General features: G+C 42.3%; 1 protein-coding gene across 2 annotated transcripts; it reads right to left on the bottom strand.

The window, feature by feature from the left end:
- Positions 1-13,903: 13,903 nt before the first annotated feature.
- On the bottom strand, positions 13,904-18,020 carry LOC143887468 (uncharacterized). Of its 2 annotated transcripts, none has more exons than XM_077391548.1 (9): positions 16,952-18,020; positions 16,246-16,875; positions 16,022-16,174; positions 15,121-15,932; positions 14,903-14,990; positions 14,703-14,798; positions 14,403-14,621; positions 14,220-14,317; positions 13,904-14,136 (listed from the first exon to the last, which is right to left on the bottom strand). In XM_077391548.1, the coding sequence occupies exons 1-9, from the start codon at positions 16,952-16,954 to the stop codon at positions 13,989-13,991; spliced, it is 2,247 nt and encodes a 748-aa protein (XP_077247663.1). In that variant the 5' UTR covers positions 16,955-18,020; the 3' UTR covers positions 13,904-13,988. The 2 variants fall into 2 exon arrangements, with proteins under 2 accessions (XP_077247663.1, XP_077247670.1); XM_077391555.1 differs by having other exon boundaries at positions 13,980-14,136; positions 14,227-14,317.
- Positions 18,021-19,034: the final 1,014 nt, after the last annotated feature.

Raw genomic sequence — 19,034 nt, 5'->3', positions numbered from 1 at the left:
GACGACCTTTGTCACCGTCGTACGTGGGCGTGAATGTCGGTGACGCACGAGGTACTCGCCGGAAAGCTTCCTCTCATGGCGGAAATCTGTTTCGTGCACTATTCGAAGGTAATTTTTCAACATTTTCATCTAGGGTTTTGTTAATTTGGGGTTTTTTTCGTCATGGGTTGGATCTCACATAGAAAGCTTCCCTTCTTGCCGGAAATCTGTTTCGTGCACTATTCCAAGGTAATTTTTAAACATTTTCATCTACGGTTTAGTTAATTTGGGGTTTGTTTCGTCATGGGTTGGATCTCACATACCAGGAACTAAGTTTGTTGGTATTTGAAGCTCTTTTAAGTACCTCTTTGGTAGTTTGTGAGAGGAATTTGCATGAGTATGTAGTTTTGAAGCCTTTGAAATGCTTTGCAAGGGGTTTCATTTGTATGGATTTAGAGAATTTTGGGTTTTAATGGGCTGGAACCATTAATTGTTAGAAAGAAAATATTTTGATATAGGGTTTATAGGTTTTCATGTATTTGTCACAAATTCATGTTTTTCTTTAGCTATCATTGGACTGCATTATGAGAGTGGGGTCTTGAGTTCATTGGTGGAAGAGATTTTAATCTCTTTTCTTTTTCTTTATTTTTTTGAAACTAAGCCTTTTCTTTTTAAAAAATTCTTTTTTCTGTGTTTCAGGATTTAGAGGAGGAAATAACTGTCATGTCTTATTGGCCCAAAAGAATTATGATATTCCTTCGTTTGATAGCTTTAGCAGTGATTTTATTAGATGTTTCATAGTTAGTACTAATATAATTGATAGTTGTGTGCTTGAGTATATGATCCAGGTCTCTTTGATTCGGTAGAGCATCAAAGAATGGAATGATTCAACAGTTACCCTTATCACGTATAGATCCCATCATATCAATGCTGATATACTTGATAGTTGTGTGCTGAAGTCATGTGTGCCAATTTGTTTGGTTGTTGCCGTCATTCCTTGAAGGTGTTTATTGTAATTTGTTAGAGAAATCCATCCATCTATTGTGTTAGCAAATGTGGGGATGCTTTCGTCATATTAAGTATTGTGAATGAGGTGGGATCCACAATTGGATGATCAGGATCAGATCAGGATCAAAGATCATATCATCCATACAGTTGTTATACTAAGAATAGGGGAAGAAGAGATATAGAATGCCTTACCATTCATTTAGATAGTATTGGAAGGAAAGATGAAGAGGTGGGTCTGTTCTGCAGCTTCTCGTAGCATTGTTTTCGAATTTCTGTTCATAGTGCTTATTGAATATGGGATTATACATATTAATTGAACAGGGAGTTTGGACTTTAATCTGATTTTTTTGCAAATAACAGTTATTATAGTTTTAGAAACAATATAGTTATTGCCTTCCAAAAAGTATTTATTGTCCCATTTACATATAAGAACTAATTTTGGTGGCAGCCAAAGAGGTCCATGGAGTATGTTCATCATCTTCTTGTGCCTGATTGGATGATCTTAACCATCCAATCAATTGCCTACGAATGAACAGTAATAGAAATTTGATAAGTTTTGATCCATATTCAACAACTCAAATGCATTTAATCAAATAGTTTGAATTTTCCATTATATGTGATTTTGGGGCCTTGGAGGATCAGAGACGTACTCTGGCCGATGGGTGGTATGAAATGATCTACAGTAGAGCTCGATATGCACTACATATGCACACCATTGTAACTTAATGAGGTTGCTGCTCAATCGATCTTTCCTCTTTAACCTTTAAACCTAGAAAAACTCTTCTTTCATATTAGTAAATGCATAGGAAAGGTCATGTTATTTAATATTCAAAAAAAAGAAGGAAAAGAATAGGTTGATTGAAGGAAACGATTATGGATCACTATCACCGGCTTGAATTTTAGATCCAATAATATTTTCCCCATAATTCCATTTTTTATGATTATTTATGCGTGGTTATTTTCTTATTGTTCTATTAGGCTCAACATACAAAATTTCACATATGGCAGTGAAAAGTAGTTGAAGCTGTGTGATCTTTTGTATAAGATTTTGAGGATGTTGCCCATTGACCCAACAAAGAGGAACTCTTTCGAGCGCTGCATATGCAATGGGGACCTGGTTCTCGTGTATGAGAGGCATGACATCATGAAGGCCATCAAAGTATGTGAAGGTTCAGAGCTCCAGAATTGATTTGGTGTCTTTAGGCATTCTGATTGGGTTGGGAGGCCTTTTGGATCCAAGGTGCTGAGCAATAAGGGGGGATTTGTTTATATGTTTCCTCCTACTCCTAGTTGTGGACTCTGGTTCTAAGCCATAGGACCCAGATTTTATATATTGCGGATTTTAGCTTTGTGATTTCATACTTGGAAGTTATCCCTGGCTGTCTGGTTCTTGAGTCGGGCACTGGAAGTGGTTCTCTAACAACCTCTCTTGCAAGGGCTGTTGCTCCTGTTGGCCATATCTATACATTTGACTTTCACGAACAGAGGGCTGCCTTAGCCAGGTAATCCATTGACTCACTGGATGACATTGATAGAATAATGTTGCTGTCTTGTGAGACATTCGATATGCCAGTTTGTAATATGTATGTTTGTTTTTCTTATTCCCTGTTGGAAATATAAAGGATAGTCTTTGTTATTTATAGATCTTTGTTTTTCAGTAAGAGTTGAGGATAAAATGGAGGGAAAGAAGAGGGAATTTGTGGTTCATTTGGCGGGAATTGGAGGCGAGAAGACAGGAGCTGCGAGAGCCATTGAAAACTTTGCCTTTTCCCTTTTTTCCTGCTTCGGAGAAGACGAATGAATTGGGTAGTAAATGGAAGCGAATCTTTTCAAAGGAGATTATGTTTGGACCCCGTTGTTTTATGCAGGGCACCCCCCTCCTTCCTGTATTTGACTACTTTGTAAGGTAAATAAATGAGAAAATCATACATGTGCATAAGTTGGTGCTTGGTGGTTGTCAGCTATCCCTGCTCACTGTGACATTCTGTTTTTGGAATCTATAAGCGCTATTGAAGAGTGAACAACTCACTGGCCGAGTCATCGAGTCAATGAGCATTTGGACCTTTTAATTACTAGCATGTTTCATTGGATTTAGTATTGCCCAAAAAAGCCTATCGGTTCTTATATTTAGCTGTTTATGAATGCTAACCCAGTCATGATGTGAGTTTGGACCGTTTGGTAATTGGTTGAATAGTGCCCCAAGTTAATCGTTAACTTGAACGACTCGACTAGGTTTTACTTTGGCCATGTTTTTTCACTACAAAATCAATCAACTTTTTTTTCCTTTTGGGTGGCCTAAATTAGTAAAAGGTTGGCAATGTCAGTTCATAAACTCGTACAATTAGACTCTTTTCACCTGTACCGAGTTCTCATTAGGAGGAATGATAGATAGAAGGGAGCATACAATCATGTTTGGTTACATGTTAGAATGTAGTGGAAACGGGGTATAAAATGTGGTTCGAAAGGGGTTCCGGAGTAGAAAAGCCCAATTGTTTTGTGTTGAAAAAAACAGAGAAATTACCGAAGTTGTTGTAGGTTGTATAGTTGTTTTCATTCTTTTCTTGCGTTTTAAAAGAAAGTCAGAACCACCATTTTCTCTGTTGGAGAAAGACCATTACTTGTTTCTACCCAATTTGGTTCGTACTGGTTTTGGGGTAGAAAATGTCGCTCCGTACTGGTTCCGGCGTATAAAATGTGGTTCCCAAGTGGTTCCGAGTTATAAAATTTGGTTTCGTACTAGGTTCAAGGGTAAAAAATGTGGTTCCCTTCTGGTTCTGGGGTATGAAATGTGGTTCCCTAGTGGTTCCAGCATATAAAATGTGGTCCCGAAGTTGTTCAAGGGTTGAAAATGTGGTTCCCTAGTGGTTCCAGGGTATAAAATGTCGTTCCCTAGTGGTTACGAGGTATAAAATGTGGTTCCATAATGGTTCTGGAGTATAACATGTGGTTCCGTAGTGGTTCCGGGGTATAAAATGTGGTTCCCTAGTGGTTCCGGGGTATAAAATGTGGTTACCTAGTGGTTCGGAGGTGTAAAATGTAGTTCCGTAGTGCTTCAGGGGTATAAAATATGATTTCGTAGTGGTTCCAGGGTATGAAATGTGGTTCCGTACTGGTGCCCGAGAATAAAATGTAGTTCCCAAGTGGTTCCGGAGTATAAAATGTTGTTCTATACTAGGTTCAGGGGTATAAAATGTGGTTCCGTGGTGGTTCTACGGTATGAAATGTGGTTCCCTACTGGGTCTGGCATATAAAATGTGGTTCCCAAGTGGATCTGGGGTATAAAATGTGGTTCCGAGGTATTAAATGTGGTTCCATAGAGGTTGCAAGGTAGAAAATATGGTTCCGTAGTGGTTCCGAGATATAAAATGTGGTTCCGTACTGGTTACGTGGTATAAAATGTGGTTCCATTGTGGTTGTGGGGTATAAAATGTGGTTCCGTAGTGGTTCCATGGTATAAAATGTGGTTCCGTAGAGGTTCCGGGGTAGAAAATGTGGTTCCGTAGTGGTTCCCGGGTATAAAATGTGGTTCCGGGGTAGAAAATGTGGTTCGGTATTTCTTCGGAGGTAGAAAATGTGGTTCCGGGGTAGAAAATGTGGTTCGGTATTTCTTCGGAGGTAGAAAATGTGGTTCCCTAGTGGTTCCGAGGTATGAAATGTGGTTCCCGAGTGGTCCCGGGGTAATAAATGTGGTTCCGTAGTGGTTCCGGGGTAGAAAATGTGGTTCCCTACTGGTTCGGAGGTATAAAATGTGGTTCCGTACTGGTTGTGGGGTAGAAAATGTGGTTCCCTAGTGGTTCTGGGGTATGAAATGTGGTTCCCTAGTGGTTCCAGCGTATAAAATGTGGTCCCGAAGTGGTTCCAGGGTTCAAAATGTGGTTCCCTAGTGGTTTGAGGATATAAAATGTCGTTCCGTAGTGGTTACAAGGTATAAAATGTGGTTTCGTAGTGGTCCCGGGGTATAAAATGCGGTTCCCTAGTGGTTCCGGGGTATGAAATGTGGTTCCGTAGTGGTTCCGGGCTATGAAGTGTGGTTCTCTAGTGGTTCCGAGGTTGAAAATGTGGTTCCTTAGTGGTTCGGAGGTATAAAATGTGGTTCCGTAGTAGTTATGTCGTATAAAATGTGGTTCCGTACTAGTTGTGGGGTAGAAAATGTGGTTCCCTAGTGCTTCCGAGGTAGAAAATGTGGTTCGAAAGTGGTTCCGAGGTATAAAATGTGGTTCCGTAGAGGTTACTTGGAATAAAATGTGGTTCCATAGTGGTTGTGGGGTATAAAATGTGGTTCCCTAGAGGTTCCGGGGTAGAAAATGTGGTTCCCTAGAGGTTCCGGGGTAGAAAATGTGGTTCCGTAGTGGTTGTGGGGTATAAAATATGGTTCCGTAGTGGTTCCGGGGGTATAAAATGTGGTTCCCTAGAGGTTCTGGGGTAGAAAATGTGGTTCCGAGGTATAAAATGTGGTTCCATAGTGGTTCCGAGATATAAAATGTGGTTCCGAGATATAAAATGTGGTTCCGTACGTGGTATAAAATGTGGTTCCATTGTGGTTGTGGGGTATAAAATGTGGTTCCGTAGTGGTTCCATGGTATAAAATGTGGTTCCGTAGAGGTTCCGGGGTAGAAAATGTGGTTCCATAGTCGTTCCGAGATATGAAATGTGGTTCCCTAGTGGTTCTAGCGTATAAAATGTGGTCCCGAAGTGGTTCGAGGGTTGAAAATGTGGTTCCCTAGTGGGGTATAAAATGTGGTTCCCTAGTGGATAAGTGGTTATAAAATGTGGTTCCGAGGTATAAAATGTGGTTCCGTAGTGGTTCCGAGATATAAAATGTGGTTCCGTAGTGGTTACGTGGTATAAAATGTGGTTCCATTGTGGTTGGGTATAAAATGTGGTTCCGTAGTGGTTCCGAGATATAAAATGTGGTTCCGTAGTGGTTACGTGGTATAAAATGTGGTTCCATTGTGGTTGGGTATAAAATGTGGTTCCGTAGTGGTTCCGAGATATAAAATGTGGTTCCGTAGTGGTTACGTGGTATAAAATGTGGTTCCATTGTGGTTGGGTATAAAATGTGGTTCCGTAGTGGTTCCGAGATATAAAATGTGGTTCCGTAGTGGTTACGTGGTATAAAATGTGGTTCCATTGTGGTTGGGTATAAAATGTGGTTCCGTAGTGGTTCCGAGATATAAAATGTGGTTCCGTAGTGGTTACGTGGTATAAAATGTGGTTCCATTGTGGTTGGGTATAAAATGTGGTTCCGTAGAGGTTCCAGGGTAGAAAATGTGGTTCCATAGTGGTTCCGAGATATGAAATGTGGTTCCCTAGTGGTTCTAGCGTATAAAATGTGGTCCCGAAGTGGTTCGAGGGTTGAAAATGTGGTTCCCTAGTGGTTCGGAGGTATAAAATGTGGTTCCGTAGTAGTTATGTCGTATAAAATGTGGTTCCGTACTAGTTGTGGGGTAGAAAATGTGGTTCCCTAGTGCTTCCGAGGTAGAAAATGTGGTTCGAAAGTGGTTCCGAGGTATAAAATGTGGTTCCGTAGAGGTTACTTGGAATAAAATGTGGTTCCATAGTGGTTGTGGGGTATAAAATGTGGTTCCGTAGTGGTTCCGGGGGTATAAAATGTGGTTCCCTAGAGGTTCCGGGGTAGAAAATGTGGTTCCATAGTGGTTGTGCGGTATAAAATGTGGTTCCGTAGTGGTTTCGGGGGTATAAAATGTGGTTCCCTAGAGGTTCGAGGGTAGAAAATGTGGTTCCGTACTGGCTGTGGGGTAGAAAATGTGGTTCCGTAGTGGTTCCGTAGTGGTTCCGAGGTATAAAATGTGGTTCTGTAGTGGTTCCGGGGTAGAAAATGTGGTTCCGTAGTAGTTCCGAGATATAAAATGTGGTTCCGTACTGGTTACGTGGTATAAAATGTGGTTCCGTAGTGTTCCATGGTATAAAATGTGGTTCCGTAGTGGTTGTGGGCTAGAAAATGTGGTTCCCTAGTGCTTCCGGGGTAGAAAATGTGGTTCCCTAGTGGTTCGGAGGTATAAAATGTGGTTCCGTAGTAGTTATGTCGTATAAAATGTGGTTCCGTACTAGTTGTGGGGTAGAAAATGTGGTTCCCTAGTGCTTCCGAGGTAGAAAATGTGGTTCGAAAGTGGTTCCGAGGTATAAAATGTGGTTCCGTAGAGGTTACTTGGAATAAAATGTGGTTCCATAGTGGTTGTGGGGTATAAAATGTGGTTCCGTAGTGGTTCCGGGGGTATAAAATGTGGTTCCCTAGAGGTTCCGGGGTAGAAAATGTGGTTCCATAGTGGTTGTGCGGTATAAAATGTGGTTCCGTAGTGGTTCCGGGGGTATAAAATGTGGTTCCCTAGAGGTTCGAGGGTAGAAAATGTGGTTCCGTACTGGCTGTGGGGTAGAAAATGTGGTTCCGTAGTGGTTCCGTACTGGTTCCGAGGTATAAAATGTGGTTCTGTAGTGGTTCCGGGGTAGAAAATGTGGTTCCGTAGTAGTTCCGAGATATAAAATGTGGTTCCGTACTGGTTACGTGGTATAAAATGTGGTTCCGTAGTGTTCCATGGTATAAAATGTGGTTCCGTAGTGGTTGTGGGCTAGAAAATGTGGTTCCCTAGTGCTTCCGGGGTAGAAAATGTGGTTCCATAGTGGTTGTGGGCTTAGAAATGTGGTTCCCTAGTGCTTCCGGGGTAGAAAATGTGGTTCCGTAGAGGTGACTTGGTATAAAATGTGGTTCCATAGTGGTTGTGGGGTATAAAATGTGGTTCCGTAGTGGTTCCGGGGGTATAAAATGTGGTTCCCTAGAGGTTCCGGGGTAGAAAATGTGGTTCCATAGTGGTTGTGCGGTATAAAATGTGGTTCCGTAGTGGTTCCGGGGGTATAAAATGTGGTTCCCTAGAGGTTCGAGGGTAGAAAATGTGGTTCCGTACTGGCTGTGGGGTAGAAAATGTGGTTCCGTAGTGGTTCCGAGGTATAAAATGTGGTTCCGTAGTGGTTCCGGGGTAGAAAATGTGGTTCCGTAGTAGTTCCGAGATATAAAATGTGGTTCCGTACTGGTTACGTGGTATAAAATGTGGTTCCGTAGTGTTCGAGGGTAGAAAATGTGGTTCCGTAGTGGTTCCGAGATATCAAATGTGGTTCCGTAGTGGTTCTGGGGTATGAAATGTGGTTCCCTAGTGGTTCTAGCGTATGAAATGTCGTTCCGTAGTGGTTCTAGCGTATAAAATGTGGTCCCGAAGTGGTTCGAGGGTTGAAAATGTGGTTCCCTAGTGGTTCGAGGGTATAAAATGTGGTTCCATAGTGGTTGTGGGGTATAAAATGTGGTTCCGTAGTGGTTCCGGGGTATAAAATGTGCTTCTCTAGAGGTTCCGGGGTAGGAAATGTGGTTCCGTAGTGGTTCAGAGGTATAAAATGTGGTTCCGTAGTGGTTCCGGGGTATAAAATGTGGTTCCGTAGTGGTTCCGAGGTATAAAATGTGGTTCCGGAGTGGTTGCGGAGTAGGAAATGTGATCCCGTTGTGGTTACGTGGTATAAAATGTGGTTCCCTAGAGGTTCCAGGGTAGAAAATGTGGTTCCATATTGGTTGTGGGGTATAATATGTGGTTCCGTAGTGGTTCGGAGGTATAGAATGTGAATCCGTAATGGTTCCCGGGGTATAAAATGTTGTTCCGAGGTATAAATTGTGGACCCGCTGTGGTTCGAAGGAATTAAAGTGTGCTTCCATGAGTGTAACTTATTGTTCCAATTGTGGTTGTATCATTGTAAATGGTTGTTCATATATTACTTTCTATTCTAATTTTATGGGGGTTTAATATTGGTTCTTATCCTACTAGGGTTTGCGAAAATGGTGGAAAGAATGGCTTCTTTTATGTTACACGTTGATGGGTACTTGAAGGATAAAGTATCATTTGAGTATATTGGCGGGACGAAGATGTCTTTAATTGTGAATCGGAATATAAAATTTGCAGAATTTGAGTCTCTAGTTCACCAAAAAATCCATACCACAGCAACCGGTATCTCACAATCTATACAATGTCGATATGTCGTGGATCCATATCAAATCGTGTTGTACGACATTCGAAATGACGATGACGTAGCTATGGTGATGATGCTTTTTGAGAATAGCCTCTTCAATTGTATGAGCCTGTACATAACCAAAGAGTACAGAGTAGGAGGAATTAGTTCTTCACCGATCCCCATCCAGAGGTAAAATATTCAGTAAGGTGGAAATTTTCATTCTTTCAACTCTCATTCCATTACACTATTAGGTGATGTGAAATTTGTCATTGCTCAGGAATATGAGGGATCGAATTCAACATTATGAATATCCTATTTTATATGGAAATATTTGTGAACCTTCTTCTCGTCCTCTTGAACCGCCATTGAACCTCATAAATAAATCCATCCGTGCAGCGTCAGCAACACCTAATCGAAATGACGTTGGTGCTCCGAAGAACATACAAATATTGGGCAGAAACCAAGAAGATACCAATATTCCTCGGAATCCGAACAGATATTCCGTGGACTTGAACGAAGACTATGAGGACCCTATTTTTAATGTGGCAGACGAAAATACATGGTAACATATGAGCACTGCCATGTAATCTTGTAATTACTAATTACATTTACTTCGCCAGTTCTATGTTTCTCTCATACAATATTCATTCTAACGTAGTCCCTACTGTGCAGGCACGATGCAGAGTTCAGCAGGGATTTCCATAGTGATATGCATGTTAGTAATGGCATTGAATGCGAGGATGGTAATAGTATAAAGGGTGATGATTCATTTGGTGATGATGACTTCGTTGAGGACAGTGTGCGCGAAGGTGACTTTGGTAAGGAAGATGAGTGCGAAGCTGTACGCCCCCTCGTTGGTCTACAGAACGTTGTGGGCGACCCGTTGTGTAATACATATAGAAGGGAGCTGTTGGAAGTAGATGAGATGGTTGTAGATGAATTAAATGAGGGACGTATAGGACTTGAGGAGATGAAGGTGGGGGGAATCTTCCCGAATTTGAAAGTATTTAAGAACAAAGTGAAAGAGTACGCAATTGAACGGAAGTTTGTATTCGTCCCAGTAGATTCAAAGCCTACAAAATATGCTGTTAGATGCAAGGATAAAAGTTGCCCCTTCAGAATCAGTGGGAGAATTTGTTTGGATCATGTTATGGTAAAACGGTTTGTGCCAGAGCATACATGCTCAGGTACTATGAGGGGTAATGACCATCCCCTTGTCACAGCAGCTTGGGCAGCAGACACCTGTCTTGGGTTATTTCCCTGCCCAGGAGACGTGAGGCCTACTCTGATAAGAGCATACATCAAGGATAAGTGGGGTATAACCATAAGCTATGTGAAGGCTTTCAATGCGAAAGTCATTATACACGAAAAAATGTGTGGAAATGCCGAAGCGTCTTACCGCATCCTTCCTGCATATGCTGAAGAGATGGAGAGATGCAATCCTGGCACCATTATGTGTGTATATCGAAGTCGTCAGCTATGGACCGGTGGAGATAATACATTTGCTCGTTTATTTTGGTCATTCGGCCCTAGCATTCGCGCATTCAGTCGAACAATTAGACCACTGATACTAATTGATGGGACACATTTGCGAGGCAAGTATAAAGGAATTTTATTAGCTGCCACTGCAGTAGATGGTGACGGTGGATTATTTCCGTTAGCATATGCAGTGGTTGAGAATGAGATGTATGAGAGCTGGCTATGGTTTCTTCGTTTACTCCGCCAAAGGGTGATACCAGCCAAAAAAAACAACAACGAATTCACTATTTCCTCTGATAGGATGAAGGGTTTGCCTAGAGCTATAGACGAAGCATTGCCGGGATCATACCATAGCTACTGTATTCGTCACCTCAATGCTAATTTTCTGAAGACCTTTAAGAGTCAAATACTTTGTAAACTATTTTCGAGAGCCGCATATGCTTTAAGGGAGAGAGAATATAAGGAGACGATGGAATGTATTAAAGAGAAGAATGCAAAAGCAGAGAAATGGATATCTGAGATTCCTAAAGAAAAGTGGGCTAATGTATACTTTAAAGGGTCTAGGTGGAATATGTTGACAACTAATGCAGCGGAGTCCTTCAACAACGTATTAAAGGGCGCACGGGAGTTACCCATCGCGGCTCTAGTCGATCACACTAGATGGAAAGTACAAGAGTACTTCCACCTTCGCCGCAAGGCTGCTTCTGAATGGAAAATGCATTTGACCCATAATGCAGAAAAATGGTTAGCCAGATCATGTCTGTATGGCAGTAAGTTCACACCCCGGCCGTGTAGTTGGAATGAATATGAAGTTATATCGTCAACTAATACGGATCGTGTGGACTTAGAGCAGAGAACGTGTACGTGTGGTCTGTTCCAAATTATGGGATTGCCGTGTGGGCATGCCATAGCAGCCATGGGAGTCAACAAGCTGGACAAATATAGGTACTGTCAGGATTGGTTTTTGGCTTCAACTTATCGGACTACATATGACGACGTGATTCACCCTACTTTAGATCGCACACAATGGCCGGAGCCATCCCATGTTTTAGAAGTAGTGTTGCCACCACGAGTAAGAAGACAGCCTGGACGACCCAAAAAAGTACGAATGGAAAGAGGGCTACAATTTGGACAACATCACAACTGCAAATCATGTGGGGAACCTGGACACAACAAAAGAACGTGCAAAAATCCCCCCCTTGTAAATCTTCAGTTAAATATGACGCCCATCGGTCCATCCGCACCTACAGAAAATACGTATGTTCCATTATGACTCACTTGATATGATTTCTCTATCAAACCCATCATTTTATTGATTGTTGCATGTTTTTCTTGTAGGTCCGGTGTCTCATTCGCACCTCCTTTCTTTGCTTAGGGATGGAGTTGTTGGTTTGTTTGTACAAAGTGGCATTGATTTTGGGACTCTTCATACTGCACATAAATATTTACTCACACAGAATTTGTATAAATTAAACGTTATTATAGACTTATAGTATTACATTGGTTGTACAGCTGACCGTGACTGTTGTAAAACTTATCATTAATGTATCATTGGTGTTGGCAATATCATTGGTTTTTACTCACTACCGAAAAGTCAGTCGGCCCACATTGTTTGGATCATCTAAATCGTTCATTTGATACGACATCACATATATTGGGTGTGCTCAAATAATCAGGTCCATCGAATGGAGGTAATCCTTCCATCTGTGGACGAACAAAGTGTACATACGATTACTCGAAAGTCTGAACCTAGCGTTGGACTTCCCAATGACGAGAGCGGAAGCGCAATATCACTTCTTTCCCGTCCGGACGAACAGTAGAGTTGCAAAGTCTACTGGCCGTCCGACGGAAGTCCAGTAGACTTTGCATCTCTAATTGGGATAATTCGGAATTCCGAACCAATTTCCGGACTTCCGACGGAAGCCCAGTAGGTTGGCAACTCTACTGGACATCATTCGAAAGTCCGGACGTTGGGTCGGAGTTCCGAGGCGGAATTCCGAAGGAGCACTCGGATTTCCGACGGAGGTCCAGTAGACTTTGCATCTCTACTGGGCATCATTCGGAAGTCCGAGTGTTGTTTAGGCACTCCGAGCCCTTCGGACTACCGATTGAACTTCGGTTTTCCGAATCGGAATTCCGAACCAACAGCCGGACTTCCGAATGATGTCCAGTAGGTTGGCAAGTCTACTGGACTCCCGTCGGACGTCCGGCTGTTGGTTCGGATTTCCGACGTCCGACGGGAGTCCAGTAGATTGGCAACTCTACTGGACATCATTCGGAAGTCCGGCTGTTGGTTCGGATTTCCGAGTCGGAAATCCGAAACAACTTCCGGACTTCCGACGGAAGTCCAGTAGACTTGCCAACCTACTGGACATCATTCGGAAGTCCGGACGTTGGTTTGGATTTCCGACTCGGAATTCCGAAAAAACTTCCGGACTTCCGAATGATGTCCAGTAGACTTGCCAACCTACTGGACTCCCGTCGGATGTCCGGAAATTGGTTCGGAATTCCGACGCGGATTTCCGAAGTTCAATCGGTAGTCCGAAGGAGTCCAGTACAACAGCATATATGGTTCCGGACCGGGTTCATGTACGTTACTACACGAGGATCTACCAATTCAATGGGCTTGATCACATGTATACATCATTTCTGGCGCAAGATCATTCAGATTATATATTAATGATGATCATTTGGGTGATGAACTCGTAATGTTAAGAACTTGATGTTTAAAGCACATATCTTTTGTGTCGGATGGAGAAAAGAGTGGAATTGTGGAACATGTCAGTTTACCGGTCCCCACTACATTTTTCATCTTTACCCCAGTACAAAGAGCTTTTTCCCGATCCTGGTCACTCAGAAGCTTTTTTGTGTTTGTTGTTTTTTAAAATATGTTTTATGAGTAAGCTGGGGTTAGGCAGGACCCCGACCAGATATATTTATGGAAACCAAAGATATACATGAAGGAAGAAAACAACCTCCTTACATAAAAGGGGGGAACAAAAAGAGGCAAGAAGCCCAAACAACAACATCTAAACACAGGACAGAACCTGCAAAAACAGCCCAAAACAAAAAAACAAAGCTCGAAGTGATTTCTTTGCGTTTGGTAGGGGCAGAATAGCTTGGAGATGAAGGGGTGGATTTCTGATCATTGAAAAGATTTGCCCAAGGGAGACTTGCAGACCATATAGATCAATCCTCATCCAGAAGGTTGCTATTCAAGGACCAGATGTTGAAGCCATTCCTCATCCACGACTTCTTCAAGTTGCCAGAAACGCTGAAGAGAGCCCGGATTTGGAACAAGCCTTACCTGCAAACAACCACAATTATCATAATGAATAAGTAGAACATTTTGGTGTTTCCCAATTGTGTGCAAAATATCCACTCACCCTAGCAGGTTGATTTCTGCCACCTACTTCAGGAACGAGGAGAGCAAGTATCGGATCACCCGCGAAGCAATTGAACTCTAATGCATGTACAACCAACAACAATGACTCCCAGGTAAGAATGTGAACAACTTATAGGGATACTTTCCCATAGACCCCATTCAACATTTCCGAAAGTAGGGAAGCTCGCATAGCTGTAATATCTTTCTGGGTGAAATCGAGGCTAGCGTCACGGGTAATGTATTCCATCTCTTTCAAAACGAACAGCCCACAGTCGTGGCTGCAAAACATCAAGCAAAACCGAGAAGAAGAATTAATCGTTTACGGAGGTATCGTAAACTGAAGTAATTGCACGTAACATACCTGTTACCTTGTAGGGGCCGATCGACCACTACATCAATGGGGAATGCACTTATATCAATGTCTTTGACCATTCTGAACCATTTAACAAAGTAATCGACCTACAAATCAAGAATTCCGTACGTTAGGGCAGTAGTAAGAAAAAATTAATTACTAATTGCCATACGAATCAAGAGTAGTACTCACAAGGGGTTGCACCTTCCTACAATCTGTGTGACTGTAAAGAGAATCGTAAAGAAGGAAGGTACGATGCCCCATATCCAACACGAGAAGTACCCAATGAACCATATCAATGTTAATTGGAATGAGTACTTTTCGTATCTCTTGAAGAGGGGTGTTCTCTACACGAGTTACGAATCTGGAACATGCATCGGGACGTTCACATCTTTCGTCAAGAATAACTTGCTGCAACCAAAAAAAGAAATGTTAGAATTGCCCGCAGCTTGGGAAACAAAAATCACTACTTATAAGTTAATTTAATCTCACAGGTAGATGGGTAGCAAGGCAAATGCATGATCCCTTTTTTTTTGTTCGCCAACATTCGTCCCGCAAGTTCAAGTAATCCGTATATACATTAACAATCTACATAACAGACCATAGGTCAACGAGAAGGAATTCTAAGAAGATATGTGTACCAACGCATTATTCACGCTTTACGTTACTAACTGAACCATATAACATCTTACCGGAGATGATATCCACCCTCTACGATCGGTTAGTATAAGCAAGTCTTCTTTACACATGTGGTACCCATCACTGTGAATGACTCTCTCACTGCAAATCGAGTAAAAAGTCAGCTACCTCTATGGTCCTTTGGTCATATAATTGTACTTAAACAACCTATGTATGCAATTAATCGGAGATATTAGAATTAAAAAACAATGTAGGTTGTACGAAAATTTACGTAGGTGGTAGCGCTGCCAATGCATCCACCTTCATCGCTGCAGGCCCGGTGATATTGCGAAGAGCATACATGCTTTTCCGGTTGCTTATGACATACGGTGAACTGACTGCTCTACTAGGTTGTAACTTCCTTCGACGTTGCTTCACATTTTTTTCAATGCTCCCAATAACTTTTTCATCTTCTTTCTTATTTGATTTCTTACTCTTACTGAGGTTCAAATCAGGAGTGTCAACCAAGATAACCATTTTAGCTGCAGCATCCCTGACATCCCTAGTAATTAGGCTATCAATAGAGATATGTTCTACGCTATCATCAACTATGTGTTTCCCCATATCATCTACAAAAACACCATCCCCTACTTCCCCCTTCGCAGTCACTATCTCGGGTTCCCCATCCATATTGTCGGCCTCTCGTTCCCTCTTTCTCGTTATCTTCGTTGGGATATTATTCCCTGACTCCAAACCTTCCCTCTTTCTGGAACCTCTCCCGAACAAATGAATTTTTACCTCCCTCATTTCACGTTCAACTCTGGTTAACCTCTCCAACAATGAACTATTTGTAACAGATTCATCTACTTCGGACTTCCCATGTTCCCCTCTTCCTCTCGTACTTCTCCTCCTTCGTTCCCTCCTCTGATATGTCGCAATTGGCCTCATTGGATCCCTCAGTACAGGCAGAGTTTGACCCCTGCAATCCCCCACTGGGACCACAATTGAACCGACTGAATCGCAAGGAATACTACCATCGTCGTGTTGATCATCGAGTCGAAGTAGAGATTCTTCCCTTGCCGTAGCTTCGACCCTCCTAACCACCTGGAATACATTCCATATTACTAATTACAAATACGACTGTAAAAATAACACGAAAGACATACAACGACCAACATGCATTATACTCTCACCTCTACGGCTTTCACCGTCCCATGAATAATAGAGTTAATCAACTGTTGATGCTCCATCTTCTTCGTATTCATCTGAGCGGTCCACTTAAATAGACGCGGATACGCATCAGGAGAATTAGGTGCCCATAACGTGGTATGCTCAAATAGCCATACCTGATATCAAAGTAGATTAGATCCGCATAAGATAGAAAGAAAAAAACTATATGCAATGAATGGAAAATTACCTGTAAAATGATAGAGCAACCCAATATATGTCCCTTTCCACCGAGTGCAGCATGTGAATCTAATGATCTGACCAAGAACTCATGAACGGGAAAAGCCCATGCAACATTTCCTATAGTCTGCAGATCAATATACGGGAAGAGGCAAGAACATGCCTTCTGGTCCCTCTGCGCAAACAAGACAGTGCTGCAGAATAACAATATCAAATGCTTCACAGTCGACTTCACCAAGTCTTCTTCGTCTGAATCCATATCGGCATGAATAACCTTCACCACCTCGTCATAGGTGGCGGTTGGACCCCCAAACCTCCAACCATCCACAGTATCACTGCTAGACCAATCAAATTGCGGCCTTTCCCCAATCATACTTAAACCTAATATTTTAGCTACATCACTAACTAGAAATGGGAGTACGATGCCGCCCAAACAAAAACCTTTCCGTTTGGGATCCCATTTATTTACCATTGTCGTCAAAATCTTCTTCCGCAACTCGACATCTTCGAGGCCCTCATGCAGAACCAAATCTGTAAATGGGGTATCCTTTATGAAATCCCTATGCACATCCCGTAACCGAATATTTTGTAGGGACTCGTGAAAGCGTGATGGACAGCATCTAGATAAGACATATTTCGCCTGCAAAAATGGCACTATTAAACAGTTGAGCGAGAAACAGCAGGAGATGCAGACGGAAAATATAACAGTTACTCACCATCACGAAAAAGGAAACAATTGTTGGGAAAGATCAACAATTTTGTTTACTTCGTATGTATCTGTCGAAACCACCAACAATCACTTGAAACACAATATTAGTCTATTCAAACACAGTATTACTCCATTGAAACAACAAGGATAAAGAAACCATATGTAATCACTTTAAACAACACAGGGCTCCCCAAATAACTGGAAACAACCAGACGTAAAGATCATGAACACCATATATGACAACCGTAGCTAACCCCTTCAAATTTAAACAATCAAACATCGGTTCAAACAACATATGGCTCCCCAAGTAATAGCAACCATAACAAACCGTACGAGAGTCAAGCAAAACCATTCAAACTTAAACCACCAAAAATCACTTAAAACAACCATAGCTATATAGATACTTGAATCAAATTCATAAGAACCATCATAAACATACCATGCAAGCAAGACACACAATATAACGATAATAACATATAATCCATCCATCCATAATAACATATCAAACCCGTATATAACATAACATCCATGAACCATTAAAAAAAAAAAAATTTAAAAGAAACATAACATCCATCTATCCATAAATCAACCACAGCAACGCTCTAATGATCTGGGGGCAACAGATGGTGGACCAAGTTGGTCAATGAAGAAAGCTGCTCCGTGAGTGAGGTGACCGCTGTGCCCAAGTCCTGGCGGAGGGTGGAGATCTCGGTGCGTACCCCAGTCAAAGCTTGCTGAGTCGCCAATTGCTCTTGATGATGGGATTGTAAAAGCTGATTAACCGCGGTAAAGTGCCCGTCAAGGTGCTGACGATGTGCACGAAGCTCCTGCGCAACAAACTCCTGTGATGCAAAACGCTGAGCCGGCTGACGACGAGGGGGAGCAGGGCCCTGTATATCAAGCCGCATGGCCTTTATAGTTTTAGCATTGAACACAGTTGCGGGACTAAGGCGTTCTTCACCACCTTGTATCAACTTCTCATGGTTGAAGACATGCGTGAGAAGCATCCCGAATGGTAGACTAGCCAAGGCCTTTGTCCTCGTGTCCTCCATGAACCTAAGGAGGATATAGCCAAGGTGAAGGGGCGTGCCACGAAGAAGTCGGTGCATAATAAAAGCCTCAAAAGGCCGGACCATGTCAGCATTGCCTCCGCGAGGCGTGATATTGCTCGTCAGAATCTTGTGTAGGACTTTGCACATAGGGGTCAGGGAATTGTAGGATACGTTGGTTGACCCGTCAGTAGGTGGGCCTTCGCAACCAAGCTCCCCATAGGCGGCGACCGGATCATCTATACAGGCACTAATGTCATCCATGGTTCCGGGCCAAAAGTAGATTTCGTCGCCTGTGGTGGGAAGAGAGACAACTTCACAAAACTTTTGAACTGTCATATGGATGGTTTTGTTGTTTACTCTGGATTGGAAGACCTTCAAATCTCTGTCGAATCTGTAATTGGCATAGAATTGCTTGACGAGAGTCGGGTACGAGTCACAGTGAATTTCGAGAAAATTGACCCATCGAAAGGCCAGAAATAAGGGTTTCACATTATAAACTTCGACATCTTTAAAAATGACTTTCCTACCTCGGAGTATGCCCTTCCTTTCTATACGACCGAGGGACCCAACCTCTACATCTGCATCCTCATTGCCCATATCCTCATCGGAGGCAGGAGGACTAGGGGAGGGCTCACGGATAGCCTTCCCACGCCGTTTGCGGGTAGAAGACCCTGCATCTACATTCACATTCTTCTTTCTTTGCTTCGCGCGCTGCATGACTATAGGGGTTTTGGGTTAGGTGGTTAGTGGGGTTCACAACGTAAAAGGGGAGCCGCTTCCGGTCCTTATCTGCACAAAGCAGGAGAATAACTTGGAGGGGAAGATACTTTAAGTAGGAGATAGTTGAAAAGTTGAAATTAAAGATACTTCAAAGAAAACCATGTTTCAGAAAGTTTGTACAAACACACTATTTAGAGACTTCGAACCACTTGAAACCAATGTTAGGATAGACGAACTACGGAACCACATATTAGAAAGTTCACAAATATGATTAGTGGAACCACATATTAGAAAGTTCAAACCACAATAACTGGATAG

Source organism: Tasmannia lanceolata, unplaced genomic scaffold (genome assembly GCF_043159265.1).
Source record: "Tasmannia lanceolata isolate RefF3 unplaced genomic scaffold, GAP_Taslan_0.1 ptg000002l, whole genome shotgun sequence".
In the NCBI taxonomy this organism is placed as follows: Eukaryota; Viridiplantae; Streptophyta; class Magnoliopsida; order Canellales; family Winteraceae; genus Tasmannia; species Tasmannia lanceolata.
The sequence above is the reverse complement of the archived record's forward strand: the minus strand, read 5'-3'. Positions and strand labels throughout refer to the sequence as shown.